Source organism: Scyliorhinus torazame, chromosome 5 (genome assembly GCF_047496885.1).
Source record: "Scyliorhinus torazame isolate Kashiwa2021f chromosome 5, sScyTor2.1, whole genome shotgun sequence".
NCBI lineage: Eukaryota > Metazoa > Chordata > Chondrichthyes > Carcharhiniformes > Scyliorhinidae > Scyliorhinus > Scyliorhinus torazame.
Genome location: NC_092711.1, coordinates 211,786,322 through 211,812,366, shown reverse-complemented (window position 1 = coordinate 211,812,366; position 26,045 = coordinate 211,786,322). Strand labels below are relative to the sequence as shown.

The 26,045-nt window shown below is 50.7% G+C and overlaps 1 protein-coding gene across 1 annotated transcript in view; it reads right to left on the bottom strand.

The window, feature by feature from the left end:
• Positions 1-10,207, bottom strand: part of LOC140420926 (sodium- and chloride-dependent neutral and basic amino acid transporter B(0+)-like) — a 113,645-nt gene extending 103,438 nt beyond the window's left edge. The window contains exons 1-2 of the mRNA XM_072505083.1: positions 9,933-10,207; positions 5,189-5,342 (exon numbers count right to left, since the gene is read on the bottom strand). Coding sequence (XP_072361184.1) covers positions 5,189-5,342; positions 9,933-10,004 — 226 coding nt within the window. The 5' untranslated portion in view covers positions 10,005-10,207. The remainder of the gene's footprint in view (positions 1-5,188; positions 5,343-9,932) is intronic.
• Positions 10,208-26,045: the final 15,838 nt, after the last annotated feature.

The window sequence follows — 26,045 nt, the reverse complement described above, 5'->3', positions numbered from 1 at the left end:
ACTGACCATGATATATTTGGCCCCTCAGAAACAAATTATTTGCCGTTACCAGAATTTGACCCACCACCTGCTTCTGTGGACGTGAAAGAGACTCCAGGGTGGTATGTTGCCTCCCTGGTGCCAGGGTCCAGGATGTCTCCGAACGGGTAGAGGGCATCCTGAAGGGGGAGGGCAAACAGGCAGAGGTCGTTGTACATATTGGTACTAACGACATAGGCAGGAAGGGGCATGAGGTCCTGCAGCAGGAGTTCAGGGAGCTAGGCAGAAAGTTAAAAGACAGGACCTCGAGGGTTGTAATCTCGGGATTACTCCCTGTGCCACGTGCCAGTGAGACTAGAAATAGGAAGATAGAGCAGCTAAACACGTGGCTAAACAGCTGGTGTAGGAGGGAGGGTTTCCATTATCTGGACCACTGGGAGCTCTTCCGGGGCAGGTGTGACCTGTATAAGAAGGACGGGTTGCATCTAAACCGGAGAGGCATAAATATCCTGGCTGCGAGGTTTGCTAGTGTCACACGGGAGGGTTTAAACTAGTGTGGCAGGGGGGTGAGCACGGGAGCAATATATATAATAGGGTGCTGGGAGCACATCGGTCCACGCCGCATTGGCACTGAAACTCCAGGCACGAGTTTGGCAGCCGGGAGATGGTGGTGACTCCGAGTCGGACTCCCACCATTCTAACCCCTTTGAGACCCTTTTTGGAATGGAACGCTGAGGTGTCCAGATGATGAGAGAAAGGACCCGATTGAGATTTACGGTGTCCTATTTTCTGATGGAACCTGCCCGCTTTCTTCTTTAGTTAGTTTTTTAATGTTGTATGTTCTCTCTCTTGTACGACATTGTATGTCGATCTCACGAAAATTTCTTGATACAGTTATGACAACCCCTTTGATGCCACATGTTAGTTAAAGGTACAAGTTTGTTGAAAGCCCATATAAATTCAAATTCTTACCGTTCTTGTAAGGTCACTCAGGCAGTAGAGTAACAGCACTGATCCCCGCCCTGCCTGAGGACCTCCTATGTATTTGGTCAGCCAAGCTCAGGTAGTGGAGCAATGGCACTGGTCATGTCCCTACCCAGGGATTCCACCCATTCTTGCCCTGCCGCGGCTCAAACGCACAATTTTGGAAAATTATTTTCGAAACTCTTTTGCTGTTCTTTTAAAAATGTGGTTTAAAGAATGCACTTTGCCACAACTTTTGTTTGCTTTCCGGCAACCCTTCGGTTGCTATCCCTCACCTGCTATTTACATATTAAAACACTTGGTTGAAACGATTTTGCCCTGGACGGAGAAATTGCCCGCCCACTCAGCCCATCAAACACAGGCTGCGAGAGTGCTCGCACTGTGACAGAATTTTTTGGGGGATATCTGGGGCGGGATTCTCCCCTACATGGTGGGGCGGGGGGTCCCGGCGTGATGGAGTGGTGGGAACCACTCTGGCGTCGGGCCGCCCCAAAGATGCGGAAGTCTCTGCACCTTTAGGGGCCAAGCCCTCACCTTGAGGGGCTAGGCTCGCGCCGGAGCGGTTTCCGCTCCACCGGCTGGCGGGAAAGGCCTTTGGCGCCACGCCAGCCGGGGCCGAAAGGTCTTCGCCAGGTGACGCGGATCCGCGCATGCGCGGGAGCGTCAGCGGCTGCTGACGTCATCCCCGCGCATGCGCAGGAGAGGGGGTCTCTTCCGGCTCCACCATAGTGAAGACCATGGCAAAGGCGGAAGAAAAAGAGTGCCCCCACGGAATAGGCTCGCCCGTGGATTGGTGGGCCCCGATCGCGGGCCAGGCCACCGTGGGGGCACCCCCCCGGGGCCAGATCGTCCCTCGCCCCTTCCAGGACCCCGGAGCCCGCCCGCACCGCCTTGTCCCGCCGTTCAAAAGGTGGTTTAATCCACGGTGGCGGGACAGGCATTCCAGCAGCGGGACTTCGGCCCATCGCGGGCCGGAGAATCGGCGGGGGTGGGCCCGCCGACTGGCGAGGCGCGATCCCCGCCCCCCACCGAATCTCTGGTGGTGGAGACTTCGGGACACGGCGGGAGCGGGATTCACGCCATCCCCCGGCGATTCTACGACCCAGCAGGAGGTCGGAGAATCCCGCCCCTTGTCTCCCAAATGGTTGGTTAAAAGAAAAAAAAACGAGGGAGTCACATGTGGTGACGATTCTAAATGGGAAATTGACATTAAGGAGAAACAGACAGACAAATGAGATATTAAACAACAAGATAATAACAGATATTATGCTTGTACCCCCAGGAAGATACGGATATACCAGAAGACAGAGGAACACACAGACAAGATGAAGGCGGACCTGATGATCTGCATCATGATCGTCGTTGGATCAATATAGTTGCGTGTGTTACCCGCCCCTCCATCCCTCACCACACAGGCCGTAAACATGACCACCCAACACGATACCCCTAGCCCGGACACTACACCACACATAGACACAGCCACTGATACCCCCACATGGTGTGATAATATCATAAAATGGTATTCCCTTTCGTACACAGTAGAAGCCCTATTGATTATAGCCATACTCTGCAGTGTCATCCAGACGATCAGACTTTGGAAATGGCGAAGGAGAGCCTCCCGCCCTCCAGTATACACACTCAGAGCCCATTTCTCGGACTTCACCAAACCCCACACTCTTTCTGAACCTTTTCTCCCTAATAAATGTTGCGGTTTGTTTTAATAACAAAGTTACTTTCTCTGGAAATTGACAGAAGTGTTAAGTCGGAATGTGATGCTGCTCTTGTTTATTTTGTACTGTAATATAAGTTCTTTGGTTATTAGATAGCAGCATGAGTGTAGTGTAGTTAAGGATAGTTAGAGGTTCCCCTTTTGTATAAAGAAACTGAAATATATGTTTGAATGTTATCATGCCCCCTTAGAATTCTTAGAGATGTGTTGTATGAGGGAAAACTTAGGTAAATGTTTCAACCCATAGGACAGAGTAGGATAGAACCTGTCCTTGATTGAGGGTACATGGCATATCAGAGAACAGGAGAAGATTCAGTTGTGTGATCCTTCACGCTTCGCGTTGAGGACCAAGAGGACGGACTGTAGCCATCTGGGATGGCCCCTTACAATAAGGAACATGGACGGTCGCAAAGCATAACGGGAAAAATGGACAATGTAAGGTTCAGGCAGGCTCAGAGCCTGAATGTATATTTGTGAGCGAAGAATCCAAACCCCCAACCGATTAGCATTTTGATGCCCCATCTCCGTGAGACAAAAGACAGCTACCTGAGCAACAGATACAATCCCAGACATTTCGGCGCCACTCCCTGTACTCAGGAAGCATCAACAACAGGGTCAATGACCGCTTAGGACATGCCCGGCCATCAAGGCACCTGCCCCTTTATTGGCTCAAATCAAACACAGTGATCAAGAACTACCCAATTAATGGGGTCCAAACCGAAGGACTGCCCAGAAAGAGCGCAAAACTCCCCAAGGATAAAGAGAGAAACCGCCATACATTCGTTCTCTCTTGGACCTGGCGCTCTGGCAACGTCTACCTCCAATTGCAGCACCACCAGAAGCAAGTTCAAGTTCAACGCCCAGACGGATGAGCCCAGCTGAGCAGCAGTTACTTCTGCAGATCTGATAGATCCAGATTCGAACAAAGGCCACTGTTCCTCTGACCTAAGCCGGGAGCCTGAAGTTAAGTACAGGTTGTCATAGTTGATAGGTGTAGTTAACTAGCAATGTTTATGTTGCATGATAATTGTGTGTGCAAATAAAGTGCCCTTGATCTTGAACTAACTAACTGGTGTTTGGCTCTTTGATCGATATCCGGTTGAACCTTGTGGTGGTATCATTCGATACCTGGCAACTCTGAGCATTAGAATATGGATATCGAAATAAAGAAGGGCAACATTATTGCATGCCATATTTATAGCAGGTAAAAAAAGGCAACAGCATCCCACAGGGCTGCAGTGACTAGCAGGAAGGCCACCATAGCTGGTTAAATTCTAATATCCATTGTCTGCAGGGGGTGAAAAGCCAGCATGTTAGCATTCTGCGTATCCTCATGCCCAACCAGGTCCAACGGGCTACATGGTGGCCCTGGTTAGAACAGCGGGCTCTGCCCCTGCATGTTACAAACCCCCTCCCCCCCCACAAGGCTCCACACCGATTCTGGCCCTAACCCTGGTGCTGTCCCCGATGCCATGGGTACCATTGATTGGCACTGCCCATGCTAACGGTATGCTCCACAGTCCCCGTCCAACACCTTCAAAGGGGCTATAGTGGACCTTGCCGTGGGTGGGCTGCTTGATGCCCAGCCGGTGGGTGGCGGCTGGGTGCGGGTGGTATGGCGGATAGTGGGGCACGGGGTTGGGGCTGTAGAGGGCACCCACAGGACGAGTGTTACTCTGTAAAACCAGGGTCCGAGCTGCATGGTCAATGGGGTGCACAGCAAGAGATGGCTGCCTTGCAAGCTGTAGCAATGGTGATCCATGCCTGGACGGGGGTGGGGGGGGGGGGGGTGGGGGGGGGGGTTGGGGGGGGGGTGGGGGGGGGGGTGGGGGGGGGGTGGGGGGGGTCACCCCGGCCACTCGGCTTGTTCCCCTGTGAACCCCCCTCCCCCCACCCAGCCACTCGGCCAGTGTCCGGCCCGGCAGTCCGCAGTCGCACCCTCCATGTCCTACCTCCTCTCTCTCCTTCATCAGCCACGACGCTGGTTTCACGATTTTTAAAAGCACAAGTGAATCGCGCCATCGGGAACTCGTCCCATCGGAGTAGAAAATCGCAGAGGCCCCGGAGAATACCGGGTAAGGCCTGCTAATGATATGCAAATTATGTTTACTGTACGTGTGTTCCGGACCGCATTGGCGCCACTGTCGAGGTAATAGAGAATCGTGATTTGGCGTCAAATCGCCGCCTGCCATGATTTTGGCATCGGAACATATCCTCCGCCCAATCGCGTTTCCCAATTTCAGCGTCAGCCAACGGAGAATCCCGCTGAGGAAAAGATATCAGGTTTGTCAGTGTAATAACCTATTTATTAATTTGCTATTTTCTAACTAATCCACTTGTTTGTTACATTGTTGAACTGAGGCCCTGTATGCCCTCTCAGATGGACAGAAGCGATCCCATGACACCATTTTGAGAAAGGGTAGGGAAGAACTTGACAATTTCCTCGTATTTATCCCTTCTATTCCCTGCCCTGTATTTTTTATTTCATTACAGTACCTCCTCCATTTCTGTAAGCCAGGTATGGGAATCGGCAGACGTTACCAAGACCCACTGCATAACCAATCATTGAGAGCAAGTATTCAGTCTTCGAGGACCAGTTGCCCCGCTCCACATTCTCGTCACTTTCACCCACATGTCCATTGGTGACAGCCTGGGGGGGGGAAAGAGAGGAAAACAACGAGAGGTCACAGATACAGGTTGAGAGGCAGTGGATTTAGAACTGAGATGAGGAGGCACTACTTCTCGTAGTGGATGGTACATTTGTGGACCTCGCTGCCCCATAGTGCGGTGGAGTCTGAGCCATTAAATGGTTTCAAGAAGGAGACAGATATATTTCTGATTCTAAAAATGGGTTAAAGGGATTTGGGGAACAGGGAGGGAGGTGGATTTGAGACCAGGAAGAGATCAGCCATGATCTGATTGAATGGTGGAGCGGGCTCGAAGGACTGAATTTCCTACCTCTGCTCCTAATTCCTATGTTCCTGTGAAGTGACCGACTCATAAATAAGACTTTCTCAGACTGGAACTCAATAAAAATGTACTGTTTTCACCATTACAGAGACTCTGGGTTGAATCTTCCGAGGAGTGGTAATTACTATCAGATTGATACTCCCCTCTGATTTTTCTTTTACACAGTGTCGGAGCTCCACATGTTTCGCCCAAACTTCTGAACTAAACCTTTTCAGGAAAATGGAGCAGACTGTCTCTGGAAATCCTTCTTCATAGGGCAGGATTGACAGGTAAAATCATGTCCCCTTTCTAAGTTGCTAGCTGTTGGATTTCGCCAAGCCTTCATTAATTCACTAACACAGTGAAAAGCTTTGGGGCATTCAAATAGCTTTTTGCAGCATGAGTGAATGAGGTAAATGGGTAAGTGGGTAGCTCATTGGGGTGGCAAGGTGGTATGGAGCCATCGGGCTGTGTGGCAGGTAGCTGGTTGGTGGAGTGAGCGGCGTGCAAACTGGGTAGGGAGGTAATTTGTTAAGTGGCAAGGTGGGCCAGAGAATCGGTTTTGACGCCGAAATCGGGGACAGCAGCGTTTGTTGAACGGTCTGCCCCCTCCTTACTGGCGTCATCGGTGTGTACGCTGCGCGCTGTCGGGATTGCCTCAGGACGTCAACCGCGCCCCGATGCTCCGCCCCCAATGGGCTGGGGGTGGGGGCAGGCGGAACCGGTGGGGGGGGGGGTGGTTTGGGGATGGCGAGGAGGGTTCCAGGGAGGCACTATCTGACAGACTGGGCCCGTGCACTGCCAGCGCCATGTTGTATTGTGCGAGCGCCGCAGGTCACAGACGTGAGCATGCGCGTCCATGGACCCGGCAAATCTCCGTCCATATCTGAAGGTAAAGCCTGGTGCTTTACATGGCACGACTGCTAGCCCCCCCACCGGGCAGATGCCAAAATCGTGTTCGGCGGATGGCCGGAGAATGCCTTTTGACGCTGAAATCGGAGGAATGCCTGTTTTTCAGATGCTCCGCCTCTCAAAAACGGCATCATTTCCGAGTAGGCCGCACGCCGCTGAGACAGCCTCAGGTCGTCACCTAAAGCCCTCTCTCGATGCTCCGCCCCGCGATGGGTCAACTTCCCGACAGCACGGGATATGTGTGCTCTGAGTTTTCGTCAACCTCACGTGCCAGCTGCGGACTGTGTCCAGCGCCACCAGCTGTTCCGCCGGCGGGGGCATCGGCGGGGGATGGGGGGACTGGTGGGGGGGGGGGGGGGGCGGTCCGGCAGTGTTGAGGGGGGTTACAGGGGGGCACTATCTGGCAGGCCGGGTCCGCCCGCAGCCGGCAACGTGTTGTACATTGCAACCGCTGCAAATAGCCACCGTGCGAATGCGCAGCCACAGGCACAGCAATTCTCCATCCGTGTCTGCAGGTAAACCCGGGGGCTTTGTGTGGCGTGGCTGCTACCCCCTGACAGGGCGGAGCATCAGTGCAGGGGCGCCGCCGACATTTTTGTCGTAAGACCAGACATACCCGAAAGTTTTTCAATCCACCAAATGGATCGCACGAAGGCCTCAGGCAAGTCGAAAGACAGGGGTGTTTGCCTCCTGATCAACACCTCCTGGTAGTGTCGCTAGCATGTCATTGCTCCCCAGACCTAGAATACCGAACTGTGAAGTGTCGCCCCTTCTTCCTCCCACGTGAATTCACCTGTGTACTCATCACAGCAGTCTACATCCCACCCCTGGCGGAAGTGAAGAAAGCACTTGACGAACTACATTCCACCATCAACAACCAAGAAACAAACCTCCCCGAAGCCCTGACAATCGTGGCTGGAGACTTCAACCAGGCCAACCTCAGGAAGGTCCTACTCAAACTCCATCAACATATCTCCTGCTCCACCAGTGGTGCAAACACCCTGGGCGACTGCTACACGAGCATCAAAGGAGCCTCCCGCTCCATTCCCCGACCACACTTTGGAAAATCCGACCACAAGTTGGTATTCCTCCTTCCGGCTTTCAAACAACAACTCAAGCGTGCTGAGCAATCAAGAAAACCGTGCATTGCTGGTCCGAGGAATCTGAGGACATCCTCCGCGACTGCTTGAAGACTGTGGACTGGTCCACATTCAATGCCGTGGCAACTAACCTGGACGAGTACGCAACCACCGCCACAGACTTCATCAGTAAGTGTGTCGAAGACAATACGGGCATTCCCCAATCGGAAACCCTGGCTCAACCAAAAGGTTCACTTCCTGCTGAAGTTCCGAATGGAGGCGCTCAAGTCTGACGACCCCGACCTATTTAAGAAATCCAGGTACGACGTACTGAAAGTCATGAGGGATGCAAAAAGACAATACCGCATCAAACTAGAGTCCCAGACCAACGACACTAACCCACGATGACTATAGCAGGGCCTACACAAGATCACAGGCTATAAAGCAAGGCCAGGTGGAATATCTGGGGCTGGAGCATCCCTACCCGAAGATCTGAACAAGTTCTGTGCCCGCTTTGAGCAGTCAGCCAGTATATCAGTGCCACTTGCCCCGACAGCCCTGGACGCACCCATACCCACTATTACAGCCTCGGAGGTAAGAGCTGCCTTCTAGAAAGTGAATCCGTGGAAAGCGACGGGCCCCAATGGAGTCCCAGGGTGAGCACTCAGAGCCAGCGCAGACCAGCTGGTAAGTGTATTCGCAGATATCTTCACCACCTCACTCCTCCACTCTGAGGTCCTCACCTCCTTCAAGAAGGCCACCATAATACCAGTACCAAAGAAGAACAAGGTAGCCAGTTTCAACAACTACCAACCGGTGGCCCTAACGGCTGTTATCATGAAATGCTTTGAGCGGCTCGTCATGCGACGGATCACTGCCAGCCTCCCAGACGGTCTCGATCCAATGCAATTTGCCTATCGCCGCAACCGGTCCACAGCAGATGCGATCTCACTGGCTCAGCAATCATCACTCGAAAACCTCGACAACAAGGACCCCTATGTAAAACTGCGGTTCCATAGACTACAGCTCTGCCTTCAACACCATTATCCCAACAAGACTAATAACCAAACTACGGAATCTTGGACTTGGCCCCTCCCTGTGCAGCTGGATCCTTGACTTCCTCACCAACAGAGCGCAATCTGTCAGAATAGGCAACAGCACCTCCTCCACAATAGTCCTCAACACCGGGGCCCCGCAAGGATGTGTACTCAGTCCTCTACAGTCCCTATACGCCCATGACTGTGTGGCAAGGTTTAAATCCAACTCAATCTATAAGTTTGCGGATGATACGACTGTGGTGGGTTGTACCTCAAACAACGACGAATCAGACTACAGGAGGGAGATAAATCACTTGGATGCATGGTGTACCGAAAACAACCTCCCTCTAAATGTCAGAAAGACCAAGGAACTGATCATCGACTTCAGGAAGCTCAGCACGACACACACCCGTCTGCATCAGTGGCTCCGAAGTGGTGATGGTCGATAGCTTTATGTTCCTGGGGGTCACCATCACCAACAGTCTGTCCTGGTCCACTCACGTTGGTGCAACAGTCAAGAAAGCCCAACAACATCTCTTCTTCTTGCGGAAGCTAAAGAAATTCAGCATGTCTGCATCGACTCTCACAAACTTCTACAGATGTGCCACAGAGAGCATCCTATCCGGCTACATCACAGCCTGGCATGGCAACTGCTCAGTCCTAGATCGCAAGAAACTGTGGTGAACTCAGCCCAACGCATCACACAAGCTTGCCATCCTCCCATTGATTCTGTATACACCTCCCACTGCCTCAGGAAGGCAGACATCTTTATCAGAGACCCCTCCCACACAGGCATTGCCTTCTTCCAGACCCTTCCATCAGGCAGACGTCTGAATACTCGCACATCCAGACATAGGAACAGCTTCTTCCCCACATCTACAAGACTCTCCAACGCCTCCCCCTCGGACTGATCTGTTCCCTGTCGGAACACTATTCATGACACCCTATACTGCTCTTGCTCATGTATTGCTTTGTTTGCTTTGTTTGGCCCATTGTTCTGCACTGTAACCAATCACTGTTTTGTTGATGTACCATTTGGTCAATGTTTTTGTGTCTACTATGTACATACTGTGTACGTCCCTGTGTACTTTTCACTGTACTTCGGTACATGTGACGATAAATCAAATCAAATTAAATCAAACATGCTCTGGACATAACCTCAAAATCAGAAAATACAGCCCAGAGACTCTGTAAATCACAAATCATCAGCATCTCTCAGAGTTTTACATCACTTGACAGTCACTTATTGATTAAATTACTCACTGTATCTTCTAGAGGGTACGTTTGATGATCATTCTGTGAGAATGCAGATAAAGCCAGGTCTCTCTTGAACATTGTTGAAGAATGATGAACAATTTTGCATTGACTGAGGGTATGGGTGTCCACTGTGAAGAGATGTTACTGCTGCAGTAACTCTGGTGAAAGGCATTAGTTCTGAATCAGAGTCTTCGAAAGCAGGACAAAGTGCAGGAAATATTCGGCATGTGATTTGAAAGGAACGTGATGAGGGCCATCCAAATTCCCAGAAAAGGGGAATATAATGTCCCAAATGCGTCTCTTAGCTACAATGTGTAAGAGTATTCAGCATCAAAGATCAGTCATTCTGCATCAACTGGTTTGAAATGGGAGAGGAGCCAAAGAACCTGCATTAATGAGGAGCTTAGGCAAAACAGAATTCCGCAACTGTTTGTTAAATTTTGTACTTAAAAACAATGGATTGGATCGAATGAGTTCACATAACAGTATAAAAATAGACCTTGAAATTTTGTTGCACTACAATTACACTGTCCCAGTACACTGAGGCTCTCTGTTCCAGTGACACCGAGACTCTCTGTTCCAGTGACACTGAGACTCTCTGTTCCAGTTACATTGAGATGCTCTGTTCCAGTGACACTGAGACTCTCTGTTCCAGTAGCACTGAGACTCTCTGTTCCAGTGACACCGAGACTCTCTGTTCCAGTGACACTGAGGCTCTCTGTTCCAGTGACACTGAGATGCTCTGTTCCAGTGACACTGAGATTCTCTGTTCCAGTGACACTGAGACTCTCTGTTCCAGTGACACTGAGACTCTCTGTTCCAGTCACACTGAGACTCTCTGTTCCAGTGACACTGAGACTCTCTGTTCCAGTGACACCGAGACACTCTGTTCCAGTGACACTGAGACTCTCTGTTCCAGTGACACCGAGACTCTCTGTTCCAGTGACATTGAGATGCTCTGTTCCAGTGACACTGAGACTCTCTGTTCCAGTGACACTGAGACTCGCTGTTTCAGTGACACTGAGACTCTCTGTTCCAGTGACACCGAGACCCTCTGTTCCAGTGACACTGAGACGCATTGTTCCAGGGACACTGAGACTCTCTGTTCCAGGGACACTGAGACTCTCTGTTCCAGTGACACTGAGACTCTCTGTTCCAGTTACACTAAGACTCTCTGTTCCAGTGACACTGAGACTCTCTGTTCCAGTGACACTGAGACTCTCTGTTCCAGTGACACTGAGACTCTCTGTTCCAGTGACACTGAGATGCTCTGCTCCAGTGACACTGAGACTCTCTGTTCCAGTGACACTGAGATGCTCTGTTCCAGTGACACTGAGACTCTCTGTTCCAGTGACACTGAGATGCTCTGTTCCAGTGACATTGAGACTCTCTGTTCCAGTGACACTGAGATTCTCTGTTCCAGTTACACTGAGACTCTCTGTTCCAGTGACACTGAGACTCCCTGTTCCAGTGACACCGAGACTCTCTGTTCCAGTGACACTGAGACTCTCTGTTCCAGTGACACTGAGACTCTCTGTTCCAGTGACACCGAGACTCTCTGTTCCAGTGACACTGAGACTCTCTGTTCCAGTGACACTGAGATTCTCTGTTCCAGTGACACCGAGACTCTCTGTTCCAGTCCCCTGAGACTCTCTGTTCCAGTGACACTGAGACTCTCTGTTCCAGTTACACTGAGACTCTCTGTTCCAGTGACACTGAGATGCTCTGTTCCAGTGACACTGAGACTCTCTGTTCCAGTTACACTGAGACTCTCTGTTCCAGTGACACCGAGACTCTCTGTTCCAGTTACACTGAGACTCTCTGTTCCAGTGACACTGAGACTCTCTGTTCCAGTGACACTGAGACTCGCTGTTTCAGTGACACTGAGACTCCCTGTTCCAGTGACACTGAGACTCTCTGTTCCAGTGACACTGAGACTCGCTGTTTCAGTGACACTGAGACTCCCTGTTCCAGTGACACCGAGACTCTCTGTTCCAGTGACACTGAGACTCTCTGTTCCAGTGACACTGAGACTCTCTGTTCCAGTGACACTGAGATTCTCTGTTCCAGTGACACCGAGACTCTCTGTTCCAGTCCCCTGAGACTCTCTGTTCCAGTGACACTGAGACTCTCTGTTCCAGTGACACTGGGACTCTCTGTTCCAGTGACACTGAGATTCTCTGTTCCAGTGACACCGAGACTCTCTGTTCCAGTCCCCTGAGACTCTCTGTTCCAGTCACACTGAGACTCTCTGTTCCAGTGACACTGAGACTCCCTGTTCCAGTGACACTGAGACTCTCTGTTCCAGTGACACTGAGACTCGCTGTTTCAGTGACACTGAGACTCTTTGTTCCAGTTACACTGAGACTCTCTGTTCCAGTGACACTGAGACTCTCTGTTCCAGTCCCCTGAGACTCTCTGTTCCAGTGACACTGAGACTCTCTGTTCCAGTGACACTGGGACTCTCTGTTCCAGTGACACTGAGATTCTCTGTTCCAGTGACACCGAGACTCTCTGTTCCAGTCCCCTGAGACTCTCTGTTCCAGTCACACTGAGACTCTCTGTTCCAGTGACACTGAGACTCCCTGTTCCAGTGACACTGAGACTCTCTGTTCCAGTGACACTGAGACTCTCTGTTCCAGTGACACTGAGACTCTCTGTTCCAGTGACACCGAGACCCTCTGTTCCAGTGACACTGAGACGCTCTGTTCCAGTGACACTGAGACTCTCTGTTCCAGTGACACCGAGACTCTCTGTTCCAGTGACACTGAGTCTCTCTGTTCCAGTGACACTGAGACTCTCTGTTCCAGTGACACTGAGACTCTCTGTTCCAGTGACACTGAGATGCTCTGCTCCAGTGACACTGAGACTCTCTGTTCCAGTGACACTGAGATGCTCTGTCCAGTGACACTGAGACTCTCTGTTCCAGTGACACTGAGATGCTCTGTTCCAGTGACAGTGAGATTCTCTGTTCCAGTTACACTGAGACTCTCTGTTCCAGTGACACTGAGACTCCCTGTTCCAGTGACACTGAGACTCTCTGTTCCAGTGACACCGAGACTCTCCGTTCCAGTGACACTGAGACTCTATGTTCCAGTGACACTGAGACTCTCTGTTCCAGTGACACCGAGACTCTCTGTTCCAGTCCCCTGAGACTCTCTGTTCCAGTGACACCGAGACTCTCTGTTCCAGTTACACTGAGACTCTCTGTTCCAGTGACACTGAGACTCCCTGTTCCAGTGACACTGAGACTCTCTGTTCCAGTGACACCGAGACTCTCTGTTCCAGTTACACTGAGACTCTCTGTTCCAGTGACACTGAGACTCTCTGTTCCAGTGATACTGAGACTCTCTGTTCCAGTGACAATGAGACTGTCTGTTCCAGTGACACTGAGACTCTCTGTTCCAGTGACACTGAGACTCTCTGTTCCAGTTACACTGAGACTCTCTGTTCCAGTGACACTGAGACTCTCTGTTCCAGGGACACTGAGACTCTCTGTTCCAGTGACACCGAGACTCTCTGTTCCAGTGACACTGAGACTCTCTGTTCCAGTGACACTGAGACCCTCTGTTCCAGTCACACTGAGACTCTCTGTTCCAGTGACACTGAGACTCTGTTCCAGTGACACTGAGACTCTTTGTTCCAGTGACACCGAGACTCTCTGTTCCAGTCACACCGAGACTCTCTGTTCCAGTCACACCGAGACTCTCTGTTCCAGTGACACCGAGACTCTCTGTTCCAGTGACACTGAGGATCTCTGTTCCAGTGACACTGAGACTCTCTGTTCCAGTGACACTGAGACTCTCTGTTCCAGTGACACCGAGACTCTCTGTTCCAGTTACACTGAGACTCTCTGTTCCAGTGACACTGAGACTCTCTGTTCCAGTGATACTGAGACTCTCTGTTCCAGTGACAATGAGACTGTCTGTTCCAGTGACACTGAGACTCTCTGTTCCAGTGACACTGAGACTCTCTGTTCCAGTTACACTGAGACTCTCTGTTCCAGTGACACTGAGACTCTCTGTTCCAGTGACACCGAGACTCTCTGTTCCAGTGACACTGAGACTCTCTGTTCCAGTGACACTGAGACCCTCTGTTCCAGTCACACTGAGACTCTCTGTTCCAGTGACACTGAGACTCTGTTCCAGTGACACTGAGACTCTTTGTTCCAGTGACACCGAGACTCTCTGTTCCAGTCACACCGAGACTCTCTGTTCCAGTCACACCGAGACTCTCTGTTCCAGTGACACCGAGACTCTCTGTTCCAGTGACACTGAGGATCTCTGTTCCAGTGACACTGAGACTCTCTGTTCCAGTCACACTGAGACTCTCTGTTCCAGTTACACTGAGACTCTCTGTTCCAGTGACACTGAGGATCTCTGTTCCAGTGACACTGAGACTCTCTGTTCCAGTGACACTGAGACTCTCTGTTTCAGTGACACTGAGACTCTCTGTTCCAGTGACACTGAGACTCTCTGTTCCAGTGACACTGAGACTCTCTGTTCCAGTTACACTGAGACTCTCTGTTCCAGTGACACTGAGACTCTCTGTTCCAGTGACTCTGAGACTCTCTGTTCCAGTGACACTGAGACTCTCTGTTCTAGTGTCACTGAGACTCTCTGTTCCAGTTACACTGAGACTCTCTGTTCCAGTGACACCGAGACTCTCTGTTCCAGTGACACTGAGACTCATTGTTCCAGTTACACTGAGACTCTCTGTTCCAGTGACACTGAGACTCTCTGTTCCAGTGACACCGAGACTCTCTGTTCCAGTCACACCGAGACTCTCTGTTCCAGTCACACCGAGACTCTCTGTTCCAGTGACACTGAGACTCATTGTTCCAGTTACACTGAGACTCTCTGTTCCAGTTACACTGAGACTCTCTGTTCCAGTGACAGTAAGACTCTCTGTTCCAGTGACACTGAGACTCTATGTTGCAGTGACACTGAGATGCTCTGTTCCAGTGACACTGAGACTCTCTGTTCCAGTGGCACTGAGACTCTCTGTTCCAGTCACACTGAGACTCTCTGTTCCAGTGACACTGTGACTCTCTGTTCCAGTGACACTGAGACTCTCTGTTCCAGTGACACTGAGACTCACTGTTCCAGTGACACTGAGACTCTCTGTTCCAGTGACACTGAGACTCTCTGTTCCAGTACACTGAGACTCTCTGTTCCAGTTACACTGAGACTCTCTGTTCCAGCCCCCTGAGACTCTCTGTTCCAGTGACACTGAGACTCTCTGTTCCAGTTACACCGAGACTCTCTGTTCCAGTTACACTGAGACTCTCTGTTCCAGTGACACTGAGACTCTCTGTTCCAGTGACACTGAGACTCTCTGTTCCAGTGACACTGAGACTCTCTGTTCCAGTGACACTGAGACTCTCTGTTCCAGTTACACTGAGACTCTCTGTTCCAGTTACACTGAGACTCTCTCTTCCAGTTACACTGAGACTCTCTCTTCCAGTGATACCGAGACCCTCTGTTCCAGTGACACCGAGACCCTCTGTTCCAGTGACACTGGGACTCTCTGTTGCAGTGACACTGATTTGTCTGTTCCAGTGACACTGAGACTCTCTGTTCCAGGGACACTGAGACTGTCTGTTCCATTTACACTGAGACTCTCTGTTCCAGTCACACTGTGACTCTCTGTTCCAGTGACACCGAGACCCTCTGTTCCAGTGACACTGAGACTCTCTGTTCCAGTGACACCGAGACCCTCTGTTCCAGTTACACTGAGACACTCTGTTCCAGTGACACTGAGACTCTCTGTTCCAGTGACAGTGAGATTCTCTGTTCCAGTGACACTGAGACTCTCTGTCTCAGTGACACTGAGACTCTCTGTTCCAGTCACACTGTGACTTTGTTCCAGTGACACTGAGACTCTCTGTTCCAGTGACACTGAGACTCTCTGTTCCAGTGACACTGAGATTCTCTGTTCCAGTGATCCTGAGATTCTCTGTTCCAGTGACACCGAGACTCTCTGTTCCAGTCCCCTGAGACTCTCTGTTCCAGTGACACTGAGACTCTCTGTTCCAGTTACACTGAGACTCTCTGTTCCAGTGACACTGAGACTCCCTGTTCCAGTGACACTGAGACTCTCTGTTCCAGTGACACTGAGACTCGCTGTTTCAGTGACACTGAGACTCTCTGTTCCAGTGACACCGAGACCCTCTGTTCCAGTGACACTGAGACTCTCTGTTCCAGTTACACTAAGACGCTCTGTTCCAGTGACACTGAGACTCTCTGTTCCAGTGACACCGAGACTCTCTGTTCCAGTGACACTGAGACTCTCTGTTCCAGTGACACTGAGATGCTCTGCTCCAGTGACACTGAGACTCTCTGTTCCAGTGACACTGAGATGCTCTGTCCAGTGACACTGAGACTCTCTGTTCCAGTGACACTGAGATGCTCTGTTCCAGTGACACTGAGACTCTCTGTTCCAGTGACATTGAGACTCTCTGTTCCAGTGACACTGAGACTCTCTGTTCCAGTCACACTGTGACTCTGTTCCAGTGACAGTGAGATTCTCTGTTCCAGTTACACTGAGACTCTCTGTTCCAGTGACACTGAGACTCCCTGTTCCAGTGACACTGAGACTCTCTGTTCCAGTGACACCGAGACTCTCCGTTCCAGTGACACTGAGACTCTATGTTCCAGTGACACTGAGACTCTCTGTTCCAGTGACACCGAGACTCTCTGTTCCAGTCCCCTGAGACTCTCTGTTCCAGTGACACTGAGACTCTCTGTTCCAGTTACACTGAGACTCTCTGTTCCAGTGACACTGAGACTCCCTGTTCCAGTGACACTGAGACTCTCTGTTCCAGTGACACCGAGACTCTCTGTTCCAGTTACACTGAGACTCTCTGTTCCAGTGACACTGAGACTCTCTGTTCCAGTGACACTGAGACTCCCTGTTCCAGTGACACTGAGACTCTCTGTTCCAGTTACACTGAGACTCTCTGTTCCAGTTACACTGAGACTCTCTGTTCCAGTGACACTGAGACTCTCTGTTCCAGGGACACTGAGACTCTCTGTTCCAGTGACACCGAGACTCTCTGTTCCAGTGACACTGAGACTCTCTGTTCCAGTGACACTGAGACCCTCTGTTCCAGTCACACTGAGACTCTCTGTTCCAGTGACACTGAGACTCTCTGTTCCAGTTACACTGAGACTCTCTGTTCCAGTGACACTGAGACTCTCTGTTCCAGTGACACCGAGACTCTCTGTTCCAGTGACACTGAGACTCTCTGTTCCAGTGACACTGAGACTCTCTGTTCCAGTGACACTGAGACTCTCTGTTCCAGTGACACTGAGACTCTCTGTTCCAGTTACACCGAGACTCTCTGTTCCAGTTACACTGAGACTCTCTGTTCCAGTGACACCGAGACTCTCTGTTCCAGTGACACCGAGACTCTCTGTTCCAGTGACACTGAGACTCTCTGTTCCAGTGACACTGAGACTCTCTGTTCCAGTGACACTGAGACTCTCTGTTCCAGTGACACTGTGACTCTCTGTTCCAGTGATACTGGGACTCTCTGTTCCAGTGACACCGAGACTCTCTGTTCCAGTGACACTGAGACTCTCTGTTCCAGTGACACTGAGACTCTCTGTTCCAGTGACACCGAGACTCTCTGTTCCAGTGACACTGAGACTCTCTGTTCCAGTTACACTGAGACTCTCTGTTCCAGTGACACCGAGACTCTCTGTTCCAGTGACACTGAGACTCTCTGTTCCAGTGACACTGTGACTCTCTGTTCCAGTGACACTGAGACTCCCTGTTCCAGTTACACTGAGACTCTCTGTTCCAGTGACACTGAGACTCTCTGTTCCAGTGACACTGAGACTCTCTGTTCCAGTTACACTGAGACTCTCTGTTCCAGTGACACCGAGACTCTCTGTTCCAGTGACACTGAGACTCTATGTTGCAGTGACACTGAGATGCTCTGTTCCAGTGACACTGAGACTCTCTGTTCCAGTGGCACTGAGACTCTCTGTTCCAGTCACACTGAGACTCTCTGTTCCAGTGACACTGTGACTCTCTGTTCCAGTGACACTGAGACTCTCTGTTCCAGTGACACTGAGACTCACTGTTCCAGTGACACTGAGACTCTCTGTTCCAGTGACACTGAGACTCTCTGTTCCAGTGACATTGAGACTCTCTGTTCCAGTTACACTGAGACTCTCTGTTCCAGTTACACTGAGACTCTCTGTTCCAGTGATACTGAGACTCTCTGTTCCAGTGATACTGGGACTCTCTGTTCCAGTGACATTGAGACTCTCTGTTCCAGTGACACTGAGACTCTCTGTTCCAGTGACACTGAGACTCTCTGTTCCAGTGACACTGAGACTCTCTGTTCCAGCCCCCTGAGACTCTCTGTTCCAGTGACACTGAGACTCTCTGTTCCAGCCCCCTGAGACTCTCTGTTCCAGTTACACCGAGACTCTCTGTTCCAGTTACACTGAGACTCTCTGTTCCAGCCCCCTGAGACTCTCTGTTCCAGTGACACTGAGACTCTCTGTTCCAGTGACACTGAGACTCTCTGTTCCAGTGACACTGAGACTCTCTGTTCCAGTGACACTGAGACTCTCTGTTCCAGTGACACTGAGACTCTCTGTTCCAGTGACACTGAGACTCTCTGTTCCAGTTACACTGAGACTCTCTGTTCCAGTTACACTGAGACTCTCTGTTCCAGTGACACTGAGATTCTCTGTTCCAGTGACACTGAGACTCTCTGTTCCAGTGACACTAAGACTCTCAGTTCCAGTGACACTGAGACACTCTGTTCCAGTGACACTGAGACTCTCTGTTCCAGTTACACTGAGACTCTCTGTTCCAGTGACACTAAGACTCTCTGTTCCAGTGACACTGAGACTCTCTGTTCCAGTTACACTGAGACTCTCTGTTCCAGTGACACCGAGACTCTCTGTTCCAGTTACACTGAGACTCTCTGTTCCAGTTACACTGAGACTCTCTGTTCCAGTTACACTGAGACTCTCTGTTCCAGTGACACCGAGACTCTCTGTTCCAGTTACACTGAGACTCTCTGTTCCATTTACACTGAGACTCTCTGTTCCAGTCACACTGAGACTCTCTGTTCCAGTGACAGTGAGATTCTCTGTTCCAGTGACACTGAGACTCTCTGTTCCAGTGATACTGAGACTCTCTGTTCCAGTGACACTGAGACTCTCTGTCTCAGTGACACTGAGACTCTCTGTTCCAGTCACACTGTGACTTTGTTCCAGTGACACTGAGACTCTCTGTTCCAGTGACACTGAGACTCTCTGTCTCAGTGACACTGAGACTCTCTGTTCCAGTGACACTGAGACTCTCTGTTCCAGTGACACTGAGATTCTCTGTTCCAGTGATCCTGAGATTCTCTGTTCCAGTGACACCGAGACTCTCTGTTCCAGTCCCCTGAGACTCTCTGTTCCAGTGACACTGAGACTCTCTGTTCCAGTTACACTGAGACTCTCTGTTCCAGTGACACTGAGACTCCCTGTTCCAGTGACACTGAGACTCTCTGTTCCAGTGACACTGAGACTCTCTGTTCCAGTGACAATGAGACTGTCTGTTCCAGTGACACTGAGACTCTCTGTTCCAGTTACACTGAGACTCTCTGTTCCAGTGACACTGAGACTCCCTGTTCCAGTGACACTGAGACTCTCTGTTCCAGTGACACTGAGACCCTCTGTTCCAGTGACACTGAGACTCTCTGTTCCAGTTACACTAAGACGCTCTGTTCCAGTGACACTGAGACTCTCTGTTCCAGTGACACCGAGACTCTCTGTTCCAGTGACACTGAGACTCTCTGTTCCAGTGACACTGAGACTCTCTGTTCCAGTGACACTGAGATGCTCTGCTCCAGTGACACTGAGACTCTCTGTTCCAGTGACACTGAGATGCTCTGTCCAGTGACACTGAGACTCTCTGTTCCAGTGACACTGAGATGCTCTGTTCCAGTGACATTGAGACTCTCTGTTCCAGTGACACTGAGACTCTCTGTTCCAGTCACACTGTGACTCTGTTCCAGTGACAGTGAGATTCTCTGTTCCAGTTACACTGAGACTCTCTGTTCCAGTGACACTGAGACTCCCTGTTCCAGTGACACTGAGACTCTCTGTTCCAGTGACACCGAGACTCTCCGTTCCAGTGACACTGAGACTCTATGTTCCAGTGACACTGAGACTCTCTGTTCCAGTGACACCGAGACTCTCTGTTCCAGTCCCCTGAGACTCTCTGTTCCAGTGACACTGAGACTCTCTGTTCCAGTTACACTGAGACTCTCTGTTCCAGTGACACTGAGACTCCCTGTTCCAGTGACACTGAGACTCTCTGTTCCAGTGACACCGAGACTCTCTGTTCCAGTTACACTGAGACTCTCTGTTCCAGTGACACTGAGACTCTCTGTTCCAGTGACACTGAGACTCCCTGTTCCAGTGACACTGAGACTCTCTGTTCCAGTTACACTGAGACTCTCTGTTCCAGTTACACTGAGACTCTCTGTTCCAGTGACACTGAGACTCTCTGTTCCAGGGACACTGAGACTCTCTGTTCCAGTTACACTGAGACTCTCTGTTCCAGTGACACTGAGACTCTCTGTTCCAGTTACACTGAGACTCTCTGTTCCAGTGACACTGAGACTCTCTGTTCCAGTGACACCGAGACTCTCTGTTCCAGTGACACTGAGACTCTCTGTTCCAGTGACACTGAGACTCTCTGTTCCAGTGACACTGAGACTCTCTGTTCCAGTGACACTGAGACTCTCTGTTCCAGTTACACCGAGACTCTCTGTTCCAGTTACACTGAGACTCTCTGTTCCAGTGACACCGAGACTCTCTGTTCCAGTGACACCGAGACTCTCTGTTCCAGTGACACTGAGACTCTCTGTTCCAGTGACACTGAGACTCTCTGTTCCAGTGACACTGAGACTCTCTGTTCCAGTGACACTGAGACTCTCTGTTCCAGTGACACTGTGACTCTCTGTTCCAGTGATACTGGGACTCTCTGTTCCAGTGACACCGAGACTCTCTGTTCCAGTGACACTGAGACTCTCTGTTCCAGTGACACTGAGACTCTCTGTTCCAGTGACACCGAGACTCTCTGTTCCAGTGACACTGAGACTCTCTGTTCCAGTTACACTGAGACTCTCTGTTCCAGTGACACCGAGACTCTCTGTTCCAGTGACACTGAGACTCTCTGTTCCAGTGACACTGTGACTCTCTGTTCCAGTGACACTGAGACTCCCTGTTCCAGTTACACTGAGACTGTCTGTTCCAGTGACACTGAGACTCTCTGTTCCAGTGACACTGAGACTCTCTGTTCCAGTGACACTGAGATTCTCTGTTCCAGTGACACCGAGACTCTCTGTTCCAGTCCCCTGAGACTCTCTGTTCCAGTGACACTGAGACTCTCTGTTCCAGTGACACTGGGACTCTCTGTTCCAGTGACACTGAGATTCTCTGTTCCAGTGACACCGAGACTCTCTGTTCCAGTCCCCTGAGACTCTCTGTTCCAGTCACACTGAGACTCTCTGTTCCAGTGACACTGAGACTCCCTGTTCCAGTGACACTGAGACTCTCTGTTCCAGTGACACTGAGACTCGCTGTTTCAGTGACACTGAGACTCTTTGTTCCAGTTACACTGAGACTCTCTGTTCCAGTGACACTGAGACTCTCTGTTCCAGTCCCCTGAGACTCTCTGTTCCAGTGACACTGAGACTCTCTGTTCCAGTGACACTGGGACTCTCTGTTCCAGTGACACTGAGATTCTCTGTTCCAGTGACACCGAGACTCTCTGTTCCAGTCCCCTGAGACTCTCTGTTCCAGTCACACTGAGACTCTCTGTTCCAGTGACACTGAGACTCCCTGTTCCAGTGACACTGAGACTCTCTGTTCCAGTGACACTGAGACTCTCTGTTCCAGTGACACTGAGACTCTCTGTTCCAGTGACACCGAGACCCTCTGTTCCAGTGACACTGAGACGCTCTGTTCCAGTGACACTGAGACTCTCTGTTCCAGTGACACCGAGACTCTCTGTTCCAGTGACACTGAGTCTCTCTGTTCCAGTGACACTGAGACTCTCTGTTCCAGTGACACTGAGACTCTCTGTTCCAGTGACACTGAGATGCTCTGCTCCAGTGACACTGAGACTCTCTGTTCCAGTGACACTGAGATGCTCTGTCCAGTGACACTGAGACTCTCTGTTCCAGTGACACTGAGATGCTCTGTTCCAGTGACAGTGAGATTCTCTGTTCCAGTTACACTGAGACTCTCTGTTCCAGTGACACTGAGACTCCCTGTTCCAGTGACACTGAGACTCTCTGTTCCAGTGACACCGAGACTCTCCGTTCCAGTGACACTGAGACTCTATGTTCCAGTGACACTGAGACTCTCTGTTCCAGTGACACCGAGACTCTCTGTTCCAGTCCCCTGAGACTCTCTGTTCCAGTGACACCGAGACTCTCTGTTCCAGTTACACTGAGACTCTCTGTTCCAGTGACACTGAGACTCCCTGTTCCAGTGACACTGAGACTCTCTGTTCCAGTGACACCGAGACTCTCTGTTCCAGTTACACTGAGACTCTCTGTTCCAGTGACACTGAGACTCTCTGTTCCAGTGATACTGAGACTCTCTGTTCCAGTGACAATGAGACTGTCTGTTCCAGTGACACTGAGACTCTCTGTTCCAGTGACACTGAGACTCTCTGTTCCAGTTACACTGAGACTCTCTGTTCCAGTGACACTGAGACTCTCTGTTCCAGGGACACTGAGACTCTCTGTTCCAGTGACACCGAGACTCTCTGTTCCAGTGACACTGAGACTCTCTGTTCCAGTGACACTGAGACCCTCTGTTCCAGTCACACTGAGACTCTCTGTTCCAGTGACACTGAGACTCTGTTCCAGTGACACTGAGACTCTTTGTTCCAGTGACACCGAGACTCTCTGTTCCAGTCACACCGAGACTCTCTGTTCCAGTCACACCGAGACTCTCTGTTCCAGTGACACCGAGACTCTCTGTTCCAGTGACACTGAGGATCTCTGTTCCAGTGACACTGAGACTCTCTGTTCCAGTGACACTGAGACTCTCTGTTCCAGTGACACCGAGACTCTCTGTTCCAGTTACACTGAGACTCTCTGTTCCAGTGACACTGAGACTCTCTGTTCCAGTGATACTGAGACTCTCTGTTCCAGTGACAATGAGACTGTCTGTTCCAGTGACACTGAGACTCTCTGTTCCAGTGACACTGAGACTCTCTGTTCCAGTTACACTGAGACTCTCTGTTCCAGTGACACTGAGACTCTCTGTTCCAGTGACACCGAGACTCTCTGTTCCAGTGACACTGAGACTCTCTGTTCCAGTGACACTGAGACCCTCTGTTCCAGTCACACTGAGACTCTCTGTTCCAGTGACACTGAGACTCTGTTCCAGTGACACTGAGACTCTTTGTTCCAGTGACACCGAGACTCTCTGTTCCAGTCACACCGAGACTCTCTGTTCCAGTCACACCGAGACTCTCTGTTCCAGTGACACCGAGACTCTCTGTTCCAGTGACACTGAGGATCTCTGTTCCAGTGACACTGAGACTCTCTGTTCCAGTCACACTGAGACTCTCTGTTCCAGTTACACTGAGACTCTCTGTTCCAGTGACACTGAGGATCTCTGTTCCAGTGACACTGAGACTCTCTGTTCCAGTGACACTGAGACTCTCTGTTTCAGTGACACTGAGACTCTCTGTTCCAGTGACACTGAGACTCTCTGTTCCAGTGACACTGAGACTCTCTGTTCCAGTTACACTGAGACTCTCTGTTCCAGTGACACTGAGACTCTCTGTTCCAGTGACTCTGAGACTCTCTGTTCCAGTGACACTGAGACTCTCTGTTCTAGTGTCACTGAGACTCTCTGTTCCAGTTACACTGAGACTCTCTGTTCCAGTGACACCGAGACTCTCTGTTCCAGTGACACTGAGACTCATTGTTCCAGTTACACTGAGACTCTCTGTTCCAGTGACACTGAGACTCTCTGTTCCAGTGACACCGAGACTCTCTGTTCCAGTCACACCGAGACTCTCTGTTCCAGTCACACCGAGACTCTCTGTTCCAGTGACACTGAGACTCATTGTTCCAGTTACACTGAGACTCTCTGTTCCAGTTACACTGAGACTCTCTGTTCCAGTGACAGTAAGACTCTCTGTTCCAGTGACACTGAGACTCTATGTTGCAGTGACACTGAGATGCTCTGTTCCAGTGACACTGAGACTCTCTGTTCCAGTGGCACTGAGACTCTCTGTTCCAGTCACACTGAGACTCTCTGTTCCAGTGACACTGTGACTCTCTGTTCCAGTGACACTGAGACTCTCTGTTCCAGTGACACTGAGACTCACTGTTCCAGTGACACTGAGACTCTCTGTTCCAGTGACACTGAGACTCTCTGTTCCAGTACACTGAGACTCTCTGTTCCAGTTACACTGAGACTCTCTGTTCCAGCCCCCTGAGACTCTCTGTTCCAGTGACACTGAGACTCTCTGTTCCAGTTACACCGAGACTCTCTGTTCCAGTTACACTGAGACTCTCTGTTCCAGTGACACTGAGACTCTCTGTTCCAGTGACACTGAGACTCTCTGTTCCAGTGACACTGAGACTCTCTGTTCCAGTGACACTGAGACTCTCTGTTCCAGTTACACTGAGACTCTCTGTTCCAGTTACACTGAGACTCTCTCTTCCAGTTACACTGAGACTCTCTCTTCCAGTGATACCGAGACCCTCTGTTCCAGTGACACCGAGACCCTCTGTTCCAGTGACACTGGGACTCTCTGTTGCAGTGACACTGATTTGTCTGTTCCAGTGACACTGAGACTCTCTGTTCCAGGGACACTGAGACTGTCTGTTCCATTTACACTGAGACTCTCTGTTCCAGTCACACTGTGACTCTCTGTTCCAGTGACACCGAGACCCTCTGTTCCAGTGACACTGAGACTCTCTGTTCCAGTGACACCGAGACCCTCTGTTCCAGTTACACTGAGACACTCTGTTCCAGTGACACTGAGACTCTCTGTTCCAGTGACAGTGAGATTCTCTGTTCCAGTGACACTGAGACTCTCTGTCTCAGTGACACTGAGACTCTCTGTTCCAGTCACACTGTGACTTTGTTCCAGTGACACTGAGACTCTCTGTTCCAGTGACACTGAGACTCTCTGTTCCAGTGACACTGAGATTCTCTGTTCCAGTGATCCTGAGATTCTCTGTTCCAGTGACACCGAGACTCTCTGTTCCAGTCCCCTGAGACTCTCTGTTCCAGTGACACTGAGACTCTCTGTTCCAGTTACACTGAGACTCTCTGTTCCAGTGACACTGAGACTCCCTGTTCCAGTGACACTGAGACTCTCTGTTCCAGTGACACTGAGACTCGCTGTTTCAGTGACACTGAGACTCTCTGTTCCAGTGACACCGAGACCCTCTGTTCCAGTGACACTGAGACTCTCTGTTCCAGTTACACTAAGACGCTCTGTTCCAGTGACACTGAGACTCTCTGTTCCAGTGACACCGAGACTCTCTGTTCCAGTGACACTGAGACTCTCTGTTCCAGTGACACTGAGATGCTCTGCTCCAGTGACACTGAGACTCTCTGTTCCAGTGACACTGAGATGCTCTGTCCAGTGACACTGAGACTCTCTGTTCCAGTGACACTGAGATGCTCTGTTCCAGTGACACTGAGACTCTCTGTTCCAGTGACATTGAGACTCTCTGTTCCAGTGACACTGAGACTCTCTGTTCCAGTCACACTGTGACTCTGTTCCAGTGACAGTGAGATTCTCTGTTCCAGTTACACTGAGACTCTCTGTTCCAGTGACACTGAGACTCCCTGTTCCAGTGACACTGAGACTCTCTGTTCCAGTGACACCGAGACTCTCCGTTCCAGTGACACTGAGACTCTATGTTCCAGTGACACTGAGACTCTCTGTTCCAGTGACACCGAGACTCTCTGTTCCAGTCCCCTGAGACTCTCTGTTCCAGTGACACTGAGACTCTCTGTTCCAGTTACACTGAGACTCTCTGTTCCAGTGACACTGAGACTCCCTGTTCCAGTGACACTGAGACTCTCTGTTCCAGTGACACCGAGA